The sequence below is a fragment of the Megascapheus bottae genome, chromosome 3 (genome assembly GCF_031878675.1).
Source record: "Megascapheus bottae isolate mThoBot1 chromosome 3, mThoBot2.hap1, whole genome shotgun sequence".
NCBI classification, from domain to species: Eukaryota; Metazoa; Chordata; class Mammalia; order Rodentia; family Geomyidae; genus Megascapheus; species Megascapheus bottae.
This window is the reverse complement of record NC_143511.1, coordinates 71,654,567-71,679,862: the sequence shown is the minus strand read 5'-3', so window position 1 is coordinate 71,679,862 and position 25,296 is coordinate 71,654,567. Positions and strand designations below refer to the sequence as shown.

Below are 25,296 nucleotides of genomic sequence, written 5' to 3'. Positions count from 1 at the left end.
CTAGGAAGACTTATTTTTTCAGCAAAATTGGAAAATTATTAAGATTTAACTATAGCATAAGATGCAAATAAGCAAAAAATGAATTAACTTGAAAATAACTATTCTAGATCATACATTTACATCACATTAATGGTCTGGCAGTTTTCAGATGTAACAATTTTCAGTAGAGTGCTTATAGTTTTATGGATAATATTACCTTGCTTGAAAAACTCTTCCAAATGCCCCCTCGCCAATATCTCTCACATATTCAATGTTATTTCTTGGATACTCCAAGCTGAGCAACTTGGGATTCAGCAGAAGGGGCATCCTCTGATACATGGGATTGGGATGGAGCCTATCTAGCAAAAGCTCAGATGGCAGGGTGGTGAGAGTGACTGCTGCTGATTCTCTGCAAGTAAGACAGACAAGATCAATAAAGAACTCGGGCAGGGCATGGTGGTTCACACCTGTAATCCTAGCTACTCAGGAGGCTAAGATCTGAGGGTCAAGATTCAAAGCCAGCTCAGGCACAAAAGAACCTGAGATTCTTGTCTTTTATTAACCTCTATAAAACAGGAAATAGGCTTGGCTCAAGGGTAGAACAGTAGCCTTTAGCTGAAGAGCTCAGGGACAACACCCAGGCCAAGTTCAAGCCCCATGATCCACACACACACACACACACACACACACACACACACACACACACAAAAAAAAAAACAAAAAAAAAACAAAACAAAAAAAAAACCCACTTCGGGACCAGGTAAAGTATTTGTGTTCAGACCTATGGAAAAATGTGATGTTTTGAAGTAAATAAAACATATTGCAGCCAGGCACTGGTGGCTTATGCCTGTAATCACACCTACTCTAGAGACAGATCTGATGATGCTGATTCAAAGCCATCCAGGGGCAGGAGAAGCCTATGAGACTCTTTATTTCCAGTTAACTACCAGGAAGCTATAAGTGGAGCTATGGCTCAAGTGGTAGATCTAACCTTGAGCACAAAAGCTCAGATACAGCACATGGGCCCTGAGTTCAAGCACCAAGATTGTCATACACACAAATAAATATAACAGTAACAAAGCTAGAGATTGTTCAGTTTGAGAGCAATAATTTTGTTGGGTGTCAGGTCAAAAGATACATTTTCCCCACCATGTGGCCATTATCCAAACTTGTAGGAGCGATGGGCTTGACAGGGAACGCGGGAAGCAGGAGTAGCCATTTTCTTCCAAATTGTTGTTTAAGTTGTGTTGAAAAAAATTAAATTTAGGATATGTTATCACGTGGAAAAGACGCATTAGCATTTTTAAAGATGATGATATGGGTACTGACTAAGGGATCTGAATGCCATTAGAAAAGTGGTGCTGCCAGGCACCAGTGGCTCACGCCTGTAATCCTAGCTACTCAGGAGCTGAGATCTTCAAAATCTGCCTGGGAAGAAAAATCTATGAGATTCTTATTTCCAGTTAACCAGCAAAAAGCTGGAAGAAGAGGTGTGACCCAAGTGGGAGAGCACCACTAGCCTTGCTCGAAAAAGCCAAGCATAAGTATAAGACCCTGAGTTCAAGCCCCAATACTGGCACATTTTTTTTGTTATTCTGGGTCATGGGACTTGAACTCTGGGCCTGGGCACTGTCCCTGAGCTCTTTAGCTCAAGGCTATCCCCATACCCCTTGAGTCTCAGCCCTACTTCCCGTTTCTTAGTGGTTAATTGGAGATGAGTCTCATGGTGTTCTTAGTGCCTAGCTGGCTTTGAGCTGTGGTCCTCAGATCTCAGCCTCCAGAGTGGCTAGGATTACAGGCATGAATCATCATGCCTGGAACAACTTTTTAAAAGAAAGTATTAATATTATATGTGTTATATCATCTTGCTGTCCATTCTATGATTCACTATTACTGAATATTTTAAAGCATTTCATGTTGTGATTAACTTTAACTTAAATCTCACCTTTTCTTGTTTTTCCATTCTTTCCTTCGTCGGCAGCAATACAGAGTACTTATGATGAGAAGAACAAACCCCGCAAAGCTGGACATGATGGTGATGATTACAGTCATGGAGTAGGTAGGTGAGACAGGGAAGGAAGAGGAGGAAGGCAGATTTGGAATGTCCACACTTGGCTTTGATGATGACATTGGTGGGAATGCTGTAAGTAAACAATCATTCCTTTCATTTCTTCTGAAAGCTTCAAAAAGCATTTTTTCTTTATCCAAGTAATTAGTAAATGAAGTTTCATGTAGAATATATATTGATGTCATAGGTTTTCTCTAGTTATATATCTGTAAAGTCTAATTGTAAGAATTCTGCAAAGCTTAGGAACATGCAGCTTAAGGAATCATAGAATTGTAAAGATGAGACTCAGGGAGTCTTATATATATCCAAGAGAAGTATAGATCTTTGGCTAGTGTCCTCAATGCAGTATTATAATGTCTGTAATTGATAACAATCATGGAAATTATTAGAATATTTTCAGATAATTAGACTTTAGGTCAGTATTATCAGAGCTGAGCTTTTATATACATATAATGGAAGCAACTGAAAATGCTATAACACAAATGGAACTCATCTAAAACTTGAACTCAACCTTTCTTCCACTGTAAACAGTCAATGCAATTTTAAAACAAATAATGTTTTCATTAGTTCTGGCAGTCAAACGATGTAATTCTACCACAGTGCGTATATTGTGTATGTATTAAGATAACCTTGTTAAATATACTTTGAATCCTCTTAGTACATTTGAGTAAAGACAAAAACCATGAATGTAGAATATTTAACTAACAACTAATAAGAATATTTTATTGGCCAAAAGTGAACATGGTAGCCTAAAAAGAGAGAATAAGCCTTCTTTTCAAGTATTTGTGAAATACTTATGTACATGATTTATGTCAACGTCTCAAAAGAAGAAATTATGCAAAACTACTTTCTGATCAAAATAAATTTATTATTAGATTTTTTAATTCAACAGGAATTTAAATGAAAGATAAAAGACTGTAATTTTTTAAATTAAAAATTTAATGATAAGCCAGGAACTAGTGGCTTAAACCTGAAATCCTAGCTACTCAGGAGATCTGAGTATCTCTGTTCAAAGCCAACCCAGACAGGAAAGTTTGATACTTTTATGTCTAATTAACCACCAACAAACCAGAAGTGGAGCTGTGTCCCAACAGGGTAGAGTGCAAACTTTGAGTATAGTAGTTTAGGGACAGCTCCCAGTCCCTGAGTGCAAGCCCAGGACCAGCATCCCACTGTCCCGCACACACACTTTAAAAAAAAAAAAAAAAAGAAGAAGAAGGTTTTCTAGCCATGGTTACAGGGAAAAAAAATCCCTTAATAATGTATGTGAAGAGTGGCCAAAACTGTGGTCACTGGTAAACTCATAGTTTTAGCATCTTCCCTTAAATATGAACAAAGAGAATAAAAGAAAACATGTAGAAAAATAATAGCTGCTAAATGCAAACAGAAGTTAATAAGTTAGAATACCAAAATGGTAGACCTGAAAAATAGATTGTTAGTTTTATAAACATATGTACAGTTGTTTAATCAGTTGAATTTTAACTTTAGAAGGATGAGAAGGGTAGAAATTAGGAATGATAAATGAGTTAACACAACAGACCCAAGACCAATAAAAACAAAATAGTATATAATTAGTAATTACATTTATTAATCTTAAGGAAAATGATAGGAATATATTAGTTACCAAATTGGGTGAACAACAAAATGTTGACAGAGCCATAAGCAAGAATCATTGTAGAATTATGCATATAATCTTTCGCTCTTCAATGAGGTAAAATTTCCATGTTTTAACGTGTTTGAGTAAGAGAAAATAAAATTCTTTTAAGAAGTTAATAATACTAATAACACAACCTGGCAGTGTAGATTATACAACATAGATGTAGCCCTTGACTTTGGTATAGTAAAAAAATAGTGATTACTAACCATACTATGGACAAAGGCCTCATATCTAAAATATATCAACAGCTCAAAAAATTGAATCACTCCAAAACTAATCTCCAAAGAAACAACCATCCCATTAAAAGATGGGCCAAAGACGTAAAGAAAGTCTTCTCTGAAGAAGAAATAAAAATGGCCTATAGACACATGAAGAAATGCTTGACATCTTGGCCATAAAAAAATGCAAATCAAAAACAACTCTAAGATTCCACCTCACTCCAGTTAGAATGGCCAGGATCAAGAAATCTAAGAAAAACAGATGCTGGAAGGGATGTGGCCAGGAGGGATCACTACTACACTGTTGGTGAGAATGCAGAATCAGTCAACCACTATGGAAAGCAGTATGGCAATTCCTCAAAAGACTAAGCATAGAGCTCCCCTATGACCCAGGAATTCCAATACTTGGCATTTACCCAATCGTCCAGAAACAAGGACATACTAAATCCACTAGCACAACAGTGTTCATTGCAGCACTATTTACCATAACAAAGATATGGAACAAACCCAGATGTCCCTCAGTTGATGAGTGGATCAATAAGACATGGTGTTTATACACAATGGAATTCTATGCTGCTGTCAAAAAGAACAACATCGCCCCATTTGTAGGGAAATGGAAAGACTTAAAAAAATCATAGTAAGTGAAGTAAGCCAGACTCAAAGGAACTTAGGCTCAATGGTTTCCCTCATTTGTCATAATCAGTAGAAACCTTGGGCTCTCCTAGCAGAGATTTGCAATAGAACAAAATCTAGATACATAAGGCCATATAGTATGACGCTAAATGAAAGGACCTTCAGGATATAGAAATAAAAGCCATATAATGAATGACTGTTGTTTTTAATGTACTATGTTATTTCTCATCTCTTTTGCTGTCCCTTGGTTATCTCATATTGTTACAGTATTTCACTTTGTTAACTGATATATTGTATATATTCTTGATTGGTTATTTGAAATTCAATAGGGAAAGGGGGAAAACAACATGAGTGGCAGGAGGGGGGGGAGGAAAATGAGGACCATGACATGAGAAAGGGTATCAAAGTATGTGAAGTAATTCACCTTCTATCTGATGAATATAATGTAACCCTTCTATTAATTACAATAAAAATATATGAAAAAAGTAGTAATTAAATATTTGAGAATGAATTCATATATTACAAAGTTGAAAGAGATCTATAGCCATTTGAGACAGGAAATTTGTGAAAGAAGGCAGTTAGGGTACTTAGGTATGTCTTATTAGCCTTTGAATACACACAGGGATTAAGCCCTACCTAGCACTGGGTTAGTAACTGGTTTTGAAGCCTGTAGAGGTTGAATTTGGTCACTGCTGTGACTCAAGCAGGCACTGGGGATCCCAAGAGCATCAGCATGGCAATAAAACATTGGTGCAGGGCCAATAGGAGGAGGCCCCATCTGGCAGAGAGCTTACACATCCCAGGTTCTGGTAGGATTGCCTCAAAAGTGGTCTGATTCTCTAGAGTGAGCCTCCCTAGATCTCTCAGTCTAGGATGGGTAGGGAAAGAGCCTTAAGTGAGGAGGTTTGCTTCCTGCTGAAAATAAAGTGAGAGCAATTACTAAAAGGGAGAAATAGCTATTTTTCTATGTGGATTTTAGAGAACAGTTCCTACCATAGCGAAAGGAACATAATGTGTGAGGTCAGTAGTGTAATCTCCTTTGTAAGTATAAGGATATTTTTCTACAAAAATACCATAATTATATTTTAATGATATACTGAAAGAACAATCTGTGATGACTCAGTAAGAGTCACTACAACTCTCCCAAGCCTAAGATTCATTTTTTTTCAAGTCCTGGGCTTGAGCTCAGGGCCTGAGCACTGTTCTTGGACTTTCTCAAGGCTAGATCTCTACTACTTGTGCCACAGCACCACTTCCAGCTCATTTCTATGTATATGGTACCGAGGAATCAAACCCGGGTCTTCATGCATGTTAGGCAAGCATTCTACCACTAGGACAAACTCCTGGCGCAGATTCATTTTTTAAATGCAAGATGTAACATGCTTTGAAAACAAGTTGTTTTCTGTATAGGTTTAAATACTTGATACTTTTAATATAGTTTGTTATTTCTTAAAGAAATCACTGCTTCAGATCTGTTTGTTCTGATCTAAAGCTATGCTACTGCTTGTCTCTTTGGGTCCAATCAGTTTGGATTTCAGTTCACTTTGTGTTTACCATTTTCTTTTCCTTTTTATCTTTCTCTTCTCTAATTCATTTTATCTCTTTATCTTTTTTCCCTCCAAACACTGAGGAAGACCGTATTCAGTCATTCAGTTACAACTTAATGCATTCATTAAATCAGTATTGTTAGTAAGTACCAGAAAAACTGTAATGGTCATTACAAGCCTTTGATTATGGTTGGAAAAAATGCTCTGACAGATAATTACAATAAAATATATGAGTTTGTTATAAGAGTAGTAAGAACAGGCTGCTCATGAAAACTCAGGTACAGCATCCAATCAGATTTAGGCATAGTGGGTAGGTATTCTAAAGTAAATTTAAGTTATAAGGAATGAGTGAGTAATAACCAGATGAAAGGTGCATTTTGTCTAAATATTGTGTCCCTTGAAAAATTGTATTTGAAAAGAGGGCAAAGTCCTCATTTATTGGATTCATCCATGTATAAAAGTGGAACTAGACAGGTCTTTGCCCCTTGTGCATTGTGAGGTAGAAGTGAGAAGACAACTGTGTCCACAGCTATGTCTGTGACATCTGTGTCTGTGGCCTTCACCTGACATCAAACCTTCCAATGCCTTGATCTTGAATATCTGGTCTCCAGAATTGTGAGAAATAAATTATAGTTGTTTACAAGCCACCTGCTCAATGGTATTTTCATATAGTATCCATCACAGACTGAGAAAAAAGTATTACATGTAAGCGGTTAGGTCTATGATGGGGGTTAGAGAGTAGAATAGCTTCAGGATGGTGAGGTGGTGTTCTACACAGAAGAAATATAGCATGAGGGTGGTCTGAATCAAGCTGTTATTTTCCCAAAGTCTACCTAACCATTTCATTGTTTGAGTTAGGATGTATCTATAGGCTACAAATACAAGGTTCAGGACCTAAAAGATCTTGCATGCCCATCTAAGCAATACGAACTTGGATCATCAGTAAATGGAGCAGTAAATGAACATCCTTACAAGTAATCAATTACAGTAGAAAGTGAACTATTAGTGGCGGCTATTCAAGAAGGAATCAGTTAGCCAGGTTTGGTGGCTCACACCTGTAATGCTAGCTACTAAGGAGGCTGAGATCTGAGGATCAAGGTTCAGAACCAGACCGGGTACAAAAGGACCTGAGACTCTTATCTCCAGTTAACCTCTAGAGAATGAGGGTCACTAAAGGACCCGAGACTTATCTCCAATTAACCTCTAGAAAATCGGATGTGGGGCTTGGCTCAAGGGTAGCCTTGAGCTGAAAAGTTCAAGGACAGCGCCCTGGCCGAGTTCAAGCCCCAAGCCCCACATGAAAAAGAAGGAATCAAACAGATAAGCTTTACTATCTAGGAGGTCTTGGGTAATAAAAATGATAAGGAAAAGCGGAGGATATCAGGTATAAACCTAGGTTCTGAAGATAGAACCACAATCAGAAATATTTGAGTTCAAACCCTGGTTCAGCCCCATACCAAAGGAGTCAATTTGGGGCAAGTTGCTTAGTTTCTCACGTAGAGAAATATGTAGAGTAGGCTGGGAGATTGGCCTAGTGGTGGAGTCCTTGCCTAGCATGCACAAAGGCCCGGGTTCGATTCCTCGGTTCCACATATATTAAAAAAAAAACCAAAAAGACGGAAGTGGTGCTGAGGCTCAAGTGGAAGAGCTATAGCCTTGAGAAAGTCCAATGACAGTGCTAAGGCCCTGAGTTCAAGCACAGGACTGGCAAAAAAAAAAGAAAAGATAGCTGCAACATTATGTAGCAACCAAACCAACATTACAAAAAATTCTCAAAGATGTTCTACACATAGAAAACCAACATAAATGCAATACCGAGAAAGAAATGGCACCTAACATCATACCATCTAAGTAAAACAACAACTGTCAAGACACAGGCCCTAATGAAAGCTTTTAAAAATGGTAGGAACTAATAAATTCTCAATCCTAACTCTCAATATCAATAGACTTAACTCTCCAATTAAATGGCATAGACTGTCTAGTTGGATCAAAAAGCGAGATCCATCGTTCTGCTGTCTTCAAGAGACACATCTTACCCCAAAAAACAAACATTTTTTGAAAGTAAGAGGTTGGAATAAACTCTATCAAGCTAACGTCCCCATAAACAGGCTGGAGTTGCCATCATCATATCAGAAAAAATAGACTTCAAACTAAAATTAGTGAGAAAAGACAAAGAAGGTTACTACATACTACTAAAGGGATCTATCCTCCAGGAAGACATAACGATCCTAAATATCTACACACCCAATCCCGGAGCTCCGAACTTCATCAAGCAAACTTTACTTTCACTGAAACCATACATAGATCGAAACACAGTGATTGTTGGTGACTTTAACACACCAGTCTCACCTATGGACAGATCAACAAGGCAAAAACTCAACAGAGAAACCTTAGAATTGAACAACTATATAGACCAACTAGATCTAACAGACATCTGCAGAATATTTCACCCAGCAACAACACAATATGCATTTTTTTCAGCAGCACATGGAACATTTTCCAAAATAGACACAATTTAGGCCATAAAACAAACCTGGACAGATTCAGAAACACTGAAATTATTCCCTGAACACTCTCAGATGACAAAGGCATCAAATTGGAACTGAACACACATCTCCAACAAAGAAAACCCTGTAACTCATGGAGATTGAACAACACATTGTTGACCCATCACCAATGGGTCATCAAAGAGATCAGAACAGAAATCCAACAGTTTATGAAATTTAACAATAAGGAACACACACAATACCAGCTCCTTTGGGACACGACAAAGGTAGTACTCAGAGGAAAATTTATGGCTCTGAGTGCCTACAGCAACAAGTTGGAAAAATCACAAACCAACAAGTTAATGCGTCACCTTAAGCTCCTGGAAAAAGAGCAACAAACCAACCCTAATCCCAGTAGAAGGAAGCAAATTATTAAAATCAAAGCAGAATTAAATGATTTGGAATCCAAAAAAACTGTAGAAAGAATCATCAAAACAAGGAGTTGGTTCTTTGAAAGAATTAACAAAACTGACAAACCTTAGCAAATCTTACCAAAAAAAGAAGAGAGCATACCGAAATAAAATCGCAGACGAAAATGGTAATATCACGACAAAAATTACCAAGATCCAGAGCATCATGAGGAAATACTTCTCATACCTTTATGCCAACAAATTTGAGAATCTAGAAGAAATGGATGAATTCCTAGCCAATATTAACATACCCACACTGAACCAAGAGGAACTAACCCAACTAAACAGGCCTATTTCAAGCACTGAAATAGAAATGGCAATAAGAGACCTTCCACCTAAGAAAATCCCAGGGCCAGATGGATTCACAGCTGAATTCTATAAGGTTTTCAAAGCAGAGCTCACACCAATACTCCTCAAGCTCCTCAACAAAATTGAAAATGAAGGTTCTTTACCCAAACTCATTCTATGAAGCCAGTGTAACCCTCATCCCCAAACCAGACAGAGATTCATCAGAGAAAGAGAACTATAGACCTATTGCTTTGATGAACATCGATGCAAAACTTCTCAACAAAATACTAGCCAACCGTCTACAACAACTTATCAAAAAAATTATACACTATGATCAAACAGGATTCATCACAGGAAGGCAAAGCAGGTTCAACATACACAAATCAATTAATATAATTCAACACATCAACAGGAGCAAGGACAAAAATCACATGATTGTCTCAATAGACGCGGAAAAGGCATTTGACAAGATCCAACACCCCTTTATGTTAAAAGTTCTGGAGAAACTAGGAATCCATGGAACATTCCTCAATATAATAAAGGCTTTGTATGACAAACCCACAGCTAGTATTATACTTAATGGCGAAAAGCTAAAGCCATTCCCTCTAAAATCAGGAATGAGACAAGGATGCCCACTCTCTCCACTCCTCTTTAACATAGTATTAGAATTCCTAGCCAGTGCAATAAGGCAAGAAGCAAGCATAAAGGGGATCCAAGTAGGAAAAGAGGAAGTAAAACTATCCCTCTTTGCAGATGACATGATTCTGTATTTAAAGAATCCTATAGACTCTACTCCCAAGCTCCTTGAGCTGATTCAGAACTTTGGAAGGGTAGCAGGCTATAAAATTAACCCTCAAAAATCAACTGCCTTCCTCTACGCCAACAGTGAGAGGAACGAGGCAACAATCAGGACAGCAACTCCTTTCACAATAGCCTCAAAGAAAATAAAGTACCTAGGAATTAGCGTAAAGAATGTAAAGGACCTTTTTGATGAAAACTTTAAAACCCTAAAAAAGGAAATTAAAGCAGAACTAAGGAAATGGAAAAACCTCCCATGCTCCTGGATTGGAAGAATCAACATCGTGAAAATGACAATCTTGCCAAGGGCTATCTACAAATTTAACGCAATACCCATCAATATCCCAGTGGCATTCTTTAAAGAAATAGAAGAGGCAATCCAAAATTTCATATGGAATGATAAAAGACCCCGTATAGCAAAAACACTTCTTAGCAGAAAGAACAGCACAGGAGGAATTTCAATACCAAACTTTAGACTCTATTAAAGAGCTATAATTATCAAAACAGCTTGGTACTGGCACAAGAACAGGCCTGAAGACTAATGGAACAGAACTGAGGACCCAGATATTAAACCACAGACCTATGGCCACCTAATCTTTGATAAGGGAGCCAAAAAAATAGAATGGAAGAAAGATAGCCTCTTCAACAAGTGATGCTGGCAGAACTGGTTAAGCACCTGCAGAAAACTAAAGTTGAATCTTTCTTTGTCACCCTGCATCAGGATTAACTCCAAATGGATCAAAGACCTTCAGGTAAAAGGAGACACACTGAAAACTTTACAAGAAGGAATAGGAGATACACTAGGCCTCCTTGGCACAGGTCATAACTTTCTTAATAAGGACCAAGAATCACAACAAATCAGAGAAAGGCTGGATAAGTGGGACTGCATTAAACTGTAGAGCTTTTGTATGGCAAAGGACATAGCTAGTAAATTAATTAGGAAGCCTACAGAGTGGGAGAAGATCTTCACCAACCATACAATGGACAAAGGCCTCATATCTAAAATATATCAACAACTCAAAAATTGAATCACTCCAAAACTAATCTCCAAAGTAACAACCATCCCATTAAAAATGGGCCAAAGACTTAAAGAGAGTCTTCTCTGAAGAAGAAACAAAAATGGCCTATAGACACATGAAGAAATGCTCAACATCTCTGGTCATAAAAGAAATGCAAATCAAAACAACTCTAAGATTCCACCTCACTCCAGTTAGAATGGCCAGGATCAGGAAAACTAATAACTACAGATGCTGGAGGGAATGTGGCCAGGAGGGATCACTACTACAGTGTTGGTGGGAGTGCAAACTTGTTCAACCACTATGGAAAGCAGTATGGCAGTGCCTCAAAAGGCTAAACATAGAACTCCCCTATGACCCAGCAATTCCCCTACTTGGCATTTACCCAGTTGGCCAGAAACTAGGGCATACTAAATCCACTAGTACAACAATGTTCATTGCAGCATTATTCACCATAGCAAAGATATGGAACCAGCCTAGATGTCCCTCAGTTGATGAGTGGATCAACAAGTTGTGGTATTTGTACACAATGGAATTCTATGGTGCTGTCAGAAAGAATGACATCGCCCCATTTGTTAGGAAATGGAAAGCCTTAGAAAAAATCATATTAAGTGAAGTAAGCCAGACTCAAAGGAACTTAGGCTCAGTGGTTTCCCTCATTCATCATAATCAGTAGAAACCTTGGGCTCTCCTAGCAGAGATTTGCAATAGAGCAAAACCTTGATACATAAGGCCATATAGTATGAAGCTAATTGAATGGACCTCTAGGATATTGAAACAAAAGCCATATAATGAATGATTGTTGTCCTTAATGTACTGTGTTATCTGTCATCTCTTTTGCTGTCCCTTGGTTATCTCATATTGTTACCGTATCTCACTTTGTTATCTGATATATTGGATATATTTGTATTTGGTTATTTGAAATTGGATAGGGAAGGGTGGAAAACCAAGATGTGGGGGTGGGGGGAGGGTAATGGGGACTAAGACATGTGAAAGGGCATCAATGTATGTGAATTAATGCACCTTCTATCTGGCAAATATCATGTAACCCTTTTATTAATTACAATAAAAAATTTAAAAAAGAGAAATATGTAGAATGGAGAACATTCATAGTACTTAGTTTTGTAGGGCTGCTTAGTATCACTAGGAACAATAATTAACCTAGCCCAGTGATAGGTTTACCTTGGTAAATCTGTAGTTGTTAACTCCTCATGGGGAGCATAAAGACAATAAAGAAGAATCAGAGAGAAAAGTAAACCTAATGAGAGCAACCCAGATTATAGTTCTTTTGCCACTGAACCTTTGAAACAGAAGATTACTCAGGGCTGAGTACTTCTGTAAAATATGTGAAATCCCACAGAAGAGACAAACAGAATTTAGCAGATTCTGCATTGTTAATGTAAATAGGACAAAAGCATAACATATGGTCCTAAAGATATTTCACCTCAGCTAAAGAAACTTCAAATCTAAAACTCTGAAATTTTAGTACTTGTGCGAAGGGACTAAAACCCTCAGCTCCAAGTTGTACCCAAGACCAAAGTCATCAGAATGGATGGGGAACTTGGGCAACTACATTTTTAAAACTTTTCAGTTGGTTTCAATGTGTAGACTATGTGAAGAGCTACATGGAGCCAGGCATGGTGGCATACCACTGTAATCCAGGATTTAGGAGGCAGAAGCAGTCTAATCATGAGTTCAAGTCCAGTTTAGGCTTCACAGTGACCTCAAGGCTAACCTGAGTGATACAAAGGAATCTTTGTCTTTAAAAACAAAAGGAGGGGCTTCATGGTTCAGCTTATAATCCTAGCTACTTGGGAGGTAGAAGTCTGGGGGTCATAGTTTGAGCCCAACTTGGACTCATAAAAGTTAACGAGAATTTGTCTGAACCAATGGTTGAGTTGGCGGGGGCAGGGGGGGGTTATGCCTGTTAATCTTCAGCTTTGGAGAGAGCAGTGACATAGTAGTGACCGCTTGCTATACCTGAGACAAAGGGAAGCATAGAAAGAAGAATCACAATTCAGCCTGGCCTAGCCATAAACAGAGCCTATGCTTTGTAGCTAACACATAAAGGGACTTAAGTAGTGTCTCAAGAGTGCCTGTTAGCAAGCATAATGTCCTAAGTTCGTATTTCAAGGCTCTAGGTTTGATCCCCACAACTGAAAAAAAAAAAAAGGCAGAAAGAATGTTAGAGAAATGAAAAGCTGGGCCTGGTGGCTCACATCTGTAATCATAGCTACTCAGGAGGCTGAGATCTGAGTATTGAAGTTCAAAACTAGCTCCAGCATTAAAACTGTGAGACTCTTATCTCCAGTTAACTATCAGAAAAACAGAAGTGGCTCTGTGGCTCAAGTGCTAGGGCCATAGAACCTTGATCTGAAGAGCTCAGGGACAGAGCCCAGTTGTCCCTGGCCCAGAGTTAAAGCCCTATAATGGACCAAAAAAAATTTCTTCCTTGGGCTAGGAGTGTGTCTTAATAGTAGAGTGCTCGCCTAGCATGTATGAAGCCCTGGGTTTGATTCCTTGGTACCACATACACAGGAGAGGCTGGAAATGGTGCTATGACTCAAGTGGTAGAGCATTAGCTTTGAGAAAGCTCAAGGACAGTGCTCAGCCCTGAATTCAAGCCCCAGGACTGGCCAAAGGAAAAAATCTTCCTTGTTAATTACAGTACAACTGGGAGGATGCTGGTGGCTCATGCCTGTAATCCTAGCTACTCAGAAGGCTGATATCTGAGGATCATGCCTTGAAGCCGTCCCAGGCAGGAAAGTCTCTGAGATTTTTATTTTTATTTCTAATCAACCACAAAAAAATGTAGATATGACCAAGTGGCAGTGTGCTAGCATTGTTCAAGAAAGCTTAGCGATAGTGTCCAAGTTGTGAGTTCAAGCCTCAGAACCAGCACCCAAAAAAAAAAGGAAGAAAGAAAGAAATTATGACATTCTAGAAGTAGGAAACTTTTTTGGAAAAAGGCATTATATTTGAGTTTTCTTTTTAATTTTTTGTGTTCTTATTTAGAAAAATTCAATGGAATGATCATAAAAATATCCAATGGTCAGCATTAGAAACAAACTCATGCTGTCAAAATTTAGTGCCAAGCTCCCCAAAATAGTTTGTCCAAATAAAGATTATCAACAAGCTCAGTGAAGAAATGGGTGTTTGTCCTCATCTATAAATCATTAAATAATGCAAAGTCATGAATACAAAATCAGAAGGCAACATTTTGAATTTGGCTTATATTTTATAGACCTATATGACATAGAATAGCTAAGAACCTCAAGGCTAAGGATAGTATTCACATCCTTTTTAAAGGGAGGAGGATTCTTTAAGTCTTAAACAGAAGCTGTAGAGCTTCCATTGCTCTTTCTTCATGTTCTATTTTCAGTGAATATGGTGAAAGGTACTAAGTATTTCTATTCTGTCATAAAGTATGAGTGTAAATATGCATGCATAAATTCAATACATACACATAAGATTTCAAAGGCACAAACAGAATTACTTACTTGTTAGGTTTTCTTTTTTATAATCTAAAGAGGAAAGGATAAAAATTGGTTTTAAGTGAGCATATGGATACCTCGTGAATTCAGTGAGAGTGTAAGAAATGTGATTTCTCTTTCAGCTTCTTAACAGGTAATTGGAAAACATTCTTTGCATTCAAATATGAAAATTATGATTTTGAAATTAAACCAGCTGTTCTGGATGACAGCGTAGATTTTTACAGAGCAAGTATATTAAAGCAACATGCAGCAATTCTGTTGTGTTTTGTCCATCAGCATTTGCAAACACATGCCTTATTTGTGCTTGCATGAAAGCTGCTCAGATGGCTAAGGAAAACAACTTTACTTCTTTATACTACTCTTAGGAGAAACTATGAAGTGTTTCTTAGCCACTTTTCTGCACATTCCAGAAAACATTCTTAGCTCCATGAAATAAGGTGACATCCAAGCAGCAGTTAAAAATACTAAATTACTTTAGAACAAATGGAGTATGTCTTCATGATGACCTCTGCTCTTAGTATAGCATTAAGACTTTGCTATTAGGTATGAAAGAAAAACAAAACAAAACAAAATTTAGTAAAGCAAAATAATCAGGAACCTGAAGTTCATCATTATTTATTAAACATAGTAAATTTCGCTTAACTATGAAAGTTTTGGAGGAAACATTGTTACCTAAATATGGCAGCCTGGTGCATGCCATAGGATCCCAGTGCATGCTGGGAAGCTTGCTGCAGTCTAGCATGGAAAAGAGGTGTGTCCTGGATCCAGGGCGTCCTCGGTGGCTCTTTTCTTCCATTAGTAGCCATTCTTTTGCACAGAAGAGCTCCTTTACTGCTAAGCAGTATTCCCTAAATAATTGAATGTAGAACAGATCTTAATGATGAATCACAATATATGAAAGGCAAATTACACTGGAGCTTAAGTTTTGCCACTTGAGCTATGACTCCAGTCCCTTTTGCTCTGGTTTTGATTTGGTATCAGACCTCACTTTTTGACTTGGCTAGCCTGAACTATGGTCTGCCTACTTATGCTTCCCACCTATGTGAGATAGCAGACATGATCCATCATATTCAGCTTTTTCTGTTGAGTGTTAATTATATTTCCATTCACTGTACTATGATCTCTGCTTTTGCACACATATGAACATGTCCATAATTTAAAATTAGAAAGAATTCACAGGTTCATTTTGCATTGTAAAAAGTCACAAAATATACAGGTGTTTATTTCTTCCAATTTTATTAGAAATGATTGAGCACTATAGTGGGAAAAGGGGAAAAGATTATAAGGAGAGGAAAAATAGTTTTAATTCTGCTTAAAATTACCAAGTACACTTAAGATCTTTCTTTTTCTCTTTATGCTTATGTCTTTTTTATGTTATTGGGATTTGAACTCAGAGCCTTATAATTATGAGGCAAGCACTCTACCACATGAGCCATAACTCTTAATCTTGTATCTTTTATTTTTTTATATTATGGAGTAATGTGGTTTTTAAAAAGGGCTATCACAAGAAAGAAATAGTTTAAATCTAATTTGTTGTTTCATGCATCAGTCTACATTGTTGAACTGCTTCACCTATAGTCACTATGTGAACATGATAATTATCCGAGAGCTCATCACAAATTATGTTACCAGTGCTTAGGAGAAGACTGACAATCTATTGTAATATTCCTTTGCTGCTTGCACTGTTTTATCTATTATACATATGTAGTAAAGGAGTTCACTATTGAGCAGCATCTCCAATTTACAGTTTTGATAATCCTGTGAAGAAGATCAAGAACAGTAACCCTAATTTAAAAATGCAGTATTCATAGAGGCATTCTTTCTTCAAATAACTGTGAGAGCATTTGAAACAATCGGTATTTCCTAACTTTCAGAAAGACCGAGTTTTACTTTTTATCTGCTCCTTTCCTTTTTCTTTTTAGCAATAGTCTATTTTTTACTGAGAGAATTCTCTCAATATCACAGTCCCCAGAAATTTTTAGATGTCAAGCCTAATCACAATGCAGTCATCTTAGATGAGAAAGAATTCTATTATTCTCATAGTAGCCCCACAAATTTTGTAGTAAGTTAGGAATAACACTCTACTTAATGACTTTGTTAAATTTAAGATGGTTCCTGGGTTTTTTTTTAAATCAAAGCAGAGGTGGAGTTGGGCACCAGTTGCTCACTCCTGTGATCATAACTATTCAGGATGTTGAGATCTGAAGACTGAGGTTCAAAACCATAATTAGAGCTGCGGTTCAAATGGTAAGTGCTGGCCTTGAGCAAAAACACTCACGGACGGTACCCAAGCCCTGAGTTCAAGGCCCAGGACTGGCATTATCAAACGATAAATAACATAAGTGAAAATGTGTTATATTGTGTAGTTTTTGTGTGTTTTCTCAAAAAAAATTTAAGAAAGGCTTTCTATCCATTATCTAATGTATTTCATGCAGGTGTTTGATCCTTTAATATTTTCAACTTTGTTGCACTAAAGAGGAAACTGAAATTTAAGCCAAAATACATATGAATACATCTAGAAAGAAGAATTAACTTCTACTGGATTCAAAAACCAAGGTGATACTTGTCTTTTACATAAAAGAATAAAATTAAAGGAAAGGACAATGCTAAGGAACATAAATGTGTGAATTTCAATTTCTATGGGATATAGAAGTTTTAATGACATGTCTATTATTAACCTCCCTTTCCCAAATGAGAAAAGAATGTCAGTACTTAGAATATAAGATGAAATATGCTTACCTGATAATACTATTTCACCATTTACTATGACACCATTTACTGACAAATAATGCTAACTTGTAGTGTCCCCTTTATTTTTCTTTAGCTTGGCCTGTTCGTAAAGTCCATGTTTGTTTAGAATATCTATTTGGTAAATAGCTGGCATATTGACATAAGGGGCTTTGATTATGATAACATCACCTTAACAAGAGTACAGGACTGGCTTTTGATATTGTAGGTTGTCAACAATGATAACATGATTTCTCCTTTTGGATAAAGCTAGAGTTTGCCTTTACTATTACCCACAAAAAAATTGTAAACTCTTCCACTATGCAGACAGGACAGTGGAATTTCATATTTACTCCTATAGAAAGCTTTACCTGCAAATGGGGCGGGGAGTGGGGGCCACTCCAGGGCTGCACTCTTGGAAGACATGGTTGCACAGCAAGGCCTCAGCAGCTGGCCGGCAGAGTGGGCTCACTGCCTTCAGTTCATTCCAGGCAGTATGGACCAGTAGCTCTTGGGCTTCTTCAGGGTCCACGTAGGAGGTGTTGAAAAACACAAAAGCATCTTTTGCTAGGACTGTGTCACACACCTCCCCTCTGTACTTGGTACAGTAGCCTTTGTTATCTTTCTGTGGTTTACTGAAAGAGGCAATAGTCAACAGTCTCACTCATGTGTTATTCCTTGGCATGCATCCTACATTTCTTTTTTTTATTCTTACATCTGCATCACAGAACCATGCAGGAAATTGTACTCACAAATTGGTTGGAACATTCTATTTGAAGATTATCTTCATTTCCAGCTGTAATTATATCATCTCTAACTACCATCTCTGGTGCTATTATAAAGGCCTAATGTGCTAAAGGGTGTGAAAAAGCTTTGAGAATAGTTAAGGGCTGAATAAATTAGGCATTTTTGTTATTTGCATTTGGAATAAAATTTTTCTGTAGTAGATTGAGTTAATTCTTCAGGAGAAGAAATGCATCTGAAAAACATGGTCATCTTGATGGTTAACAAATGATGGTACGTACTAAATACTCTCATCCAAATGCTTGCAGCCATAAGAAAACAGCTTGTTTGTTTGTTGTGATAGTTAAATGCTTAACCTGTGTAGAACTCACATCTTCATCACACCTTCCATCACTGGCTTCTCTCACTCATACATCCCCCTAGAATTTCCATGAGGAAAAAAGAAAGACATGTTCTACATAGCCAACAGACAAGATAAAATAATGGCATTTGCAGGGAAGTGGATGAATCTAGAGTGAATCATGTTGAATGAGACAAGTCAAGACCAAAGGAACAAAAGGCGCATGGTATCCTTTGTTTGGCTATTAGATCCAAACAGTACAAGAGCGACGACTCAATATTTGCATACCCAGTGCTATGGACATGGTATTGGAAATATAAACACAATTAGATAGACTCTATAGACATAATGTTTTATTACATAGATTAATATGTATCTATGACATACAAACACTCAGCCTAATTTTGCTTATGTTCTAAAATCTAAGTGCCAGTGATTGTATATAGAGATTCCCTTCTTGAATACTTGTTTGCTAAATATGTCATTTGAAATATGATGTAAAAATCAATATTAATAAATTCTTGAATAAAAAAGAAAATATATAAAAGAAAGCCCCCCTAAAAAAACAAAATCCTAGGCCATATAGGATGAGGCTAAGTGAAAGGACCCCCAGGATATAGAAACAAGAGTCATGTAATGTGGGATTGTTGTTCTTAATGTACTATGTTATTTCTCATCTCTTTTGCTGTCCCTTAGTTATCTCATATTGTTACAGTATTTTATCTTGTTATCTGATAGATTGAAGGGAGGGGATGTAAGGAGGGAAATGGGGACAAAAACTAGAGAAAGGGTAGCAATGTTTGTGAAGTAATGCACCTTCTATCTCATGAATATAATGTAACCCATCTATTAATTATAAAAATATATTAAAAAAGAAAGACATGGCGGGAGGAGAATTGATGTTATGGCTTTCAGGAAATGATAAACAGCATCTTCAGCTCTGCTATATTTTCACTGTGTGTTGGTGGAAGCTCCCGGGTCACTTGGTGCCCTAAAGGTCCTTCTATAAAGATGGTGTAAACAACTAAACTCAGACTCTGTCAATGGGTATTTTGTGATGAAAATTCTGTAAATCCTATAGTGCTAGAAGGAGAAAAAGATAAAAGACATCTCTTATAACCTAGAAGCATGGAAAAATAATATATAATAGCTTGAGAAAAAGGAATGGTAATTAGGAGCTGGATAGGACTGTACTTAACAGGATAAGTACATTGGGTAAGAGCAAAATATTCTCTCCCTGTCTCTGCACTCAATTATTCTTTTGGGTTTTGATGTCATGTGCTAATTGCTAAATGATTTTTTCCATAAATGCCCAAAACATCTTTGATTGAAACAAAATGCTTCTTTTCTGGAAAAGAAAATTAAAACAAAAAAAGTTGTTCTCAAGAAAAATTAATGAAGATAGTCTCAGAAAAAAGGACTATTAACAATAATCTGTCTCTCTGAGTTTCTGATTCTTCTATTAATAAAAGAAAGGTTGAAGCAACCTCTAGGTGGCTAAATAAAATTAAGATTATATTTAAGTTTTAAGTATTAAGATTTAACTATGTAATTAAAAAGAAGTGAAAAAGAAAAATGGAATACATAACAGATTTTGAATGAAAAGTAGATCTTAGCTATTATTTTGGTTTCTCTTCTGGAAAGAGCACTATCATCTTTTGCTTGTTGGAAAAACCACAAATACAAAGTACATGATTCATTTTTAATTTTCCATATGTCTATACTGCTCCTCAGATCATGAGCACTTGACTTGGGGCAGTCAACTAACTTTATAATTCAAGCATGTGAGTGGACGTATAAAAATTAACATAGATATCACTCTATCTCTGTCTGTCTGTCTTTCTCATACACACACATGAATCCTATTTATCTAAAATTATTTCTATCTACTATCATCAATCTTTGTCTATTGAGTTTCAGTATTTCAACTACTCCATTTTTCAGAGACTCGCAAACCTTAAATTTTACACATTAATCAACTGTTAGATGAAAGAAATGGGGAAACATTGGGCCATTTTGTTCAATCTTTCCACAACCAGCCCAAATGTGTTTCCCTGCATTAGTTCTTAAGACAGCTGTAAGGCAATTGTAGAATCAGCTGGTCCCACTGCTCATTGTACCATTACATAATGCTGATTATTCTAGAATGCCTTACAAAGATTATCTCTTTAAAATTCTAGTTACTGGACTGGGCGTTTTGCCTAGTGGTAGAGTGCTTGCCTAGCATGCAAGAAGACCCAGGTTCGATTCCTCGGTATCATATACATAGAAAAAAGCTGGTGTTGAGGCTCAAGTGGTAGAGCTCTAGCCTTGAGAAAAGTCCAAGGACAGGGCTCAGGCGCTGAGCTCAAGCCCAGGACTGGCAAAAAATAAGAAAAATTCTAGTTATTACCATACATGGAGCTTATTACTATTTTGCCTCCTGACAAAATAAACCTGAATCTTTCTGCAAAGGTAATAATGGATCTTTATTTGGTCCCATCACTCTCTTTCAACTCTATGCAGTCAAATAGATTTCTGAAAGGATTCTCACTACACTGCTTACCCCCATTTCTTTCTTCTTCAACATGTAAGCATCACCTTCAATAGAATACTTAGCAATGTTACCTTCCAGTTCATATGAAGGTAACACGCAATACCATGTCAAGTGGCTATCATGATGACCAGCCATGCCCTTGTTTGGGCTGTGATAATCCCTTACTCTAGTGTGTCTATATATTGTCCTTCCCATCTGGTGGACTTATATTTGATAACCCTACCTCCACTCTGGTGCAGATAAAGCCTCCCTTATCTAGCAGCTGCATTTTATGCACTTGAACTTTCCTAACAGGTAATGCCAGGATTCTATGCTGTTTCCTCCAAAACACCTGGAGCTGTATTTATTCATTTATGCCCATTATCTTTGTATGTGATTCATTTGCTAAGCCAGAGGTGGACAATAGAGCTCACAGGACAGTATATCCATAAAAATTCTTTAAGCAATACTCAAATTGAACATTGAACTAATAAGTTATGATACTATGTTTAAATATTGGAACTTGGTTAATTATGTTTGTTTGTTTGTTTTCCAGTCCTAGGGCTTGTACTCAGGGTCTGAGCACAATTCTTGGGCTTTCTCAAGGCTACCACGCTACCACACTACCACTTGAGCCACACCACCACTTCTGACTTTTCTATGTATGTGGTACTGAGGAATCAAACCCGGGTCTTTGTGCAGGCTAGGCAAGGATTCTACCACTAGGTCAAACTCCTGGCACAGAATTTGGTTAATTATGAAAAATCACTGTCACATACTCAAAGCTAGTTTAAATTTTTCCATAATCTAAATCATTATCAACACTGATTTTCATAGCTGGGTATATGTATCGACATAGACAATATTTCTTAAGTCTTTCCAAAAGTAAAATTTTCATTTTCATGATTTTTTTGCCAGTCCTGGGCTTGAGCTCAGGGCCTGAGCACTGTCCTTGGATGTCCTTGGACTTTCTCAAGGCTAGAGCTCTACCACTTGAGCCTCAGCACCACTTCTGGCTTTTTTCTGTGTATGTGGTACCAAAGAATCAAATCCAGGTCTTCGTGCATGCTAGGCAAATACTCTACCACTAGGCCAAACTCCCAGCCCTAGTCTTATTTTAAACATATATATTTAAGTATCTTTTTGTTTTCCTGAGAGCTAAGAATGGTGTTTGCATGTTTAGATGGTTGCAAAAACTCAGAAAGAAAATTATTGAAAGACACATGCAGCTTAAATGGAATTCATATTTCAATTCCATAGATGAAGTTTATTGGATCAGAACTATTTCCACCTTTCTGTGCAGTGTGTGGGACTTGGTGATATACCAGCAAAATGAAACAGGGGAAACTAGGTCTGCCTTCCTGAGTAAAAACCTGGCCCTTCAGAGGAAATGCCTTCCAACTTCTGCTCCAAAATACAAATCAACTCAGATCAAATACCATTTTTCAAATGCCAGATGTGATGTCTTCAACAAGAAAGATATAACCTTGTTTTTTTTTGTTTTTTGTTTGCAAGTGGAGGAAAGTTTATTGGGGTACACTTGGCCTTGTTTTTTTTTTAATGTATTTCTTCTGACTAAAATTAATGCCCAGTTATTATGTAAGATGCAAAGGAGTATAGAGAAGAAACAAATTTTAATTTAAAAATTAATTATGGCAACCAAATACATTAGATATCATGTAGGCACATGGAGTTATTGAACATGCAAAATATAATCTAAAATACATAATTCATTGTTATAACCTATGCATTTAGTTATTTAGCATTATAATATTTACATTTACCTGTGGCATTATTTTTCAAAAGCATAGTTTTTAACCACTAGTATAAACTTATTATTTATACATTCTACCAATAAAGGTCACTTAAAATAGTTATTCATAATTATTACCTCAGGATATCTTACTAAAAGTGGATTTATTTGGTAATTAATATAACCATTTTATGGTTCATAGAAGTACCCAACTCAGAATTGAAAATGTATCAATACTGTTTTATTACAGAGTTTGAGAGCACATATATTATTAGAAATAAAAACAAAATGGAACAAAATTCTGTTCCATTAAAAAAAAAAACACAATGGCCAGGAGTTTGGCCTAGTGGTAGAGTGCTTGCCTAGCATGCACGAAGACCTGGGTTCAATTCCTCAATACTACATACATAGAAGAAAAAAAGCTGGAAATGATTCTGTGCTCAGGCCCCGAGTTCAAGCCAGGACTGGCAAAAAAACCCCAAAAAACAAAAAACAAAAAACCCAAACCAAAATAAACCCCACAAAAAGGTTTTGTTTCACTTTTGAGACAAGTTCTGACTATATAACCCAGCCTGGCCTCAGACTTGTTATGTAACTAAGGCTGGACTTCTCCTCAGCCTCCCAAGAGCTGTGATTACAGGCATTCATCACTATTACTTAGGTGAGATTGTTCTTTAACTAGCATTTGTTTAGTGACTAATAAGAATTTAAACTTCCTTGCTTGCATTTACATCATGTTCTTTAAGCCACTGGAATTTGTTTGTATTATTATGTTGTTTTATAAATAATCTGTGTGTGCCCTAGTAAAATATAAATTCCTCAGGTACAGGAAAGACAATTGGTTTTGTGTCTCCAATTCTAACAGAGTGCTAGAACAAGAAAATTAGTTTAAAACTGAACAGGGAGGGCAGGAGTGTTAGAGAGCCTGGGACTCAAACATGACATCTGTTCACTATCAAATGGCCCACACTGTACTTTAGCTTTTACCATGATTATGCCACATAGTTCTTCAGATTCAGTGGGGAATTCTTGAGAGTCAGTGCTTTGTCTCTGAAAGCTACCATTATCATATAAGTTATTAACTTTTTTAGAGTAAACAAGTATAACAAAGCTGTATGAATTGGAACAAGATTTAGAATAAGTCAAACTTTGTTTTGTACTAAATTATTTCATTCCATAGAAGTCAAATCAGTGACTGGAGTTCCATGCCCTGCTCAGTTTCTGTGCTATACGGGTAAAATGGTTTAGTGCAGTAGTTACGGATTTGAAGTAGAGTCTCTGTATTTGAACTTGGTGTAGGCTTTGCCTGTGTGGTGTTAGCAACTCTTGGTGCATCAGCTCCCTCCCATGAAAAAAACAGGAATGATAAAATGAGAAAAATGGTGCTCATAAAGGTACCATGAAGCTAAATACTGATGGCTCACACCTGTAATTCTAGCTATGCAGGAGGCTGAGATCTGAGAATTGTGGTTCAAAGCCAGCCGGGGCAGGAAAGTCCATAAGACTCTGATCTCTAGTACATCACAGAAAGAGCCAGAAGTGGCACTGTGGCTCACGTAGTAGAGCTCCATCCTTGAGCAAAATGGACAGCCTCCAGGCCCAGAGTTGGAACCCCAGGACCAGCAAAAAAAAAAAAAAAAGTATCAATTGTTGTCATCATAATTATAATTATTAAGCATTTTGAGTTTTAGTTTGATTCAGTTGTAAAATTAGTTGGAAATTTTGGCAAACTTCATAGAGTATTTTTAATGATAATTTTGGTTAGTAGTGCATATTAGATAGTACAGTTTGATACTCATTATCTACTAGAAAAAGCTAGGAAGAAGGGTTTTGAAGTTAATCCTGTATTCTGTTACTATCAGCATCATTTACTAGTTGTGTAACTCTCTAGTCGCCTTAGTTTTTTTTTTTTTTTTTTAATATTGATGATTCTGGCCCCTATTTCATGGGGGGCTGTGATGAGGGCATATTTAAATAAATCCTTGTAAAGCTCTTAGTATAGTGCCTAATATACAGTAAGGTTCAGTATTACTACCTATCTTCAACATTATCATCACGTTGTATGAGTACTGAAGTCTTAGACATACAGAAACTTCCCAAAAGGTTACAGTGGTTAGCAAGTAGTAATTAATGATGTGTCAAGTTGAAACACATACACAAAACACTGGTATAATGATAGCTTCTTACCTCCATTCTATTAACAGGAAAGGACATTCCCAGAGGAAATCAGTTTGAAAATAGAAGGAAAAAAATAAAACAGAAAGTTAATACATTTGCATCTTGTGATTAGAAGAGAAAGTTTTCACAGAACTAATGTCCAAGATTCTGTAAAGTTCTCTCTTTCCATCAGGAGTCCTAGTACTATGTGAACAGGCAGGTTTCAAACAAGGGAGTCTTAGCCATCATCAGCTAAGATAGTGTCTCAACTAACTCAGAAATTCCCTCAATTAGCCATCAGGAGATTTTGCCTTAAGAAACCAGAACATGGCTAAGAGACATCTTTTAAGAGGCATGTGGGTAGAGGAGAGGTTAGATACTGTTTTCCCGCTAGGCCAGCCTGGCT

The 25,296-nt window shown here is 37.0% G+C and overlaps 1 protein-coding gene and 1 long non-coding RNA gene across 8 annotated transcripts in view; one reads left to right on the top strand and one right to left on the bottom strand.

Moving 5' to 3' along the window:
* Musk (muscle associated receptor tyrosine kinase) overlaps nt 1-25,296 on the bottom strand; it is a 101,451-nt gene that overhangs the window by 6,037 nt on the left and 70,118 nt on the right. For 2 of the 6 annotated variants that reach the window (XM_090329174.1, XM_090329175.1), the window contains 6 exons: nt 24,921-24,927; nt 17,753-18,016; nt 15,327-15,502; nt 14,661-14,684; nt 1,925-2,120; nt 197-388 (listed from right to left, as the gene is read on the bottom strand). In XM_090329174.1, coding sequence (XP_090185300.1) covers nt 197-388; nt 1,925-2,120; nt 14,661-14,684; nt 15,327-15,502; nt 17,753-18,016; nt 24,921-24,927 — 859 coding nt within the window. The remainder of the gene's footprint in view (nt 1-196; nt 389-1,924; nt 2,121-14,660; nt 14,685-15,326; nt 15,503-17,752; nt 18,017-24,920; nt 24,928-25,296) is intronic. The other 4 variants (XM_090329172.1, XM_090329173.1, XM_090329176.1 and 1 more) reach the window with 2 other exon arrangements.
* Nucleotides 1-25,296, top strand: part of LOC150065771 (uncharacterized) — a 122,615-nt gene that overhangs the window by 48,249 nt on the left and 49,070 nt on the right. Inside the window, exons 2-3 of one of the 2 annotated variants that reach the window (XR_016534804.1) lie at nt 1,961-2,038; nt 17,090-17,210. This is a non-coding gene — a long non-coding RNA (uncharacterized LOC150065771). Of the gene's footprint in view, nt 1-1,960; nt 2,123-17,089; nt 17,211-25,296 lie in introns of both variants that reach the window. The other variant, XR_016534803.1, reaches the window with a different exon arrangement.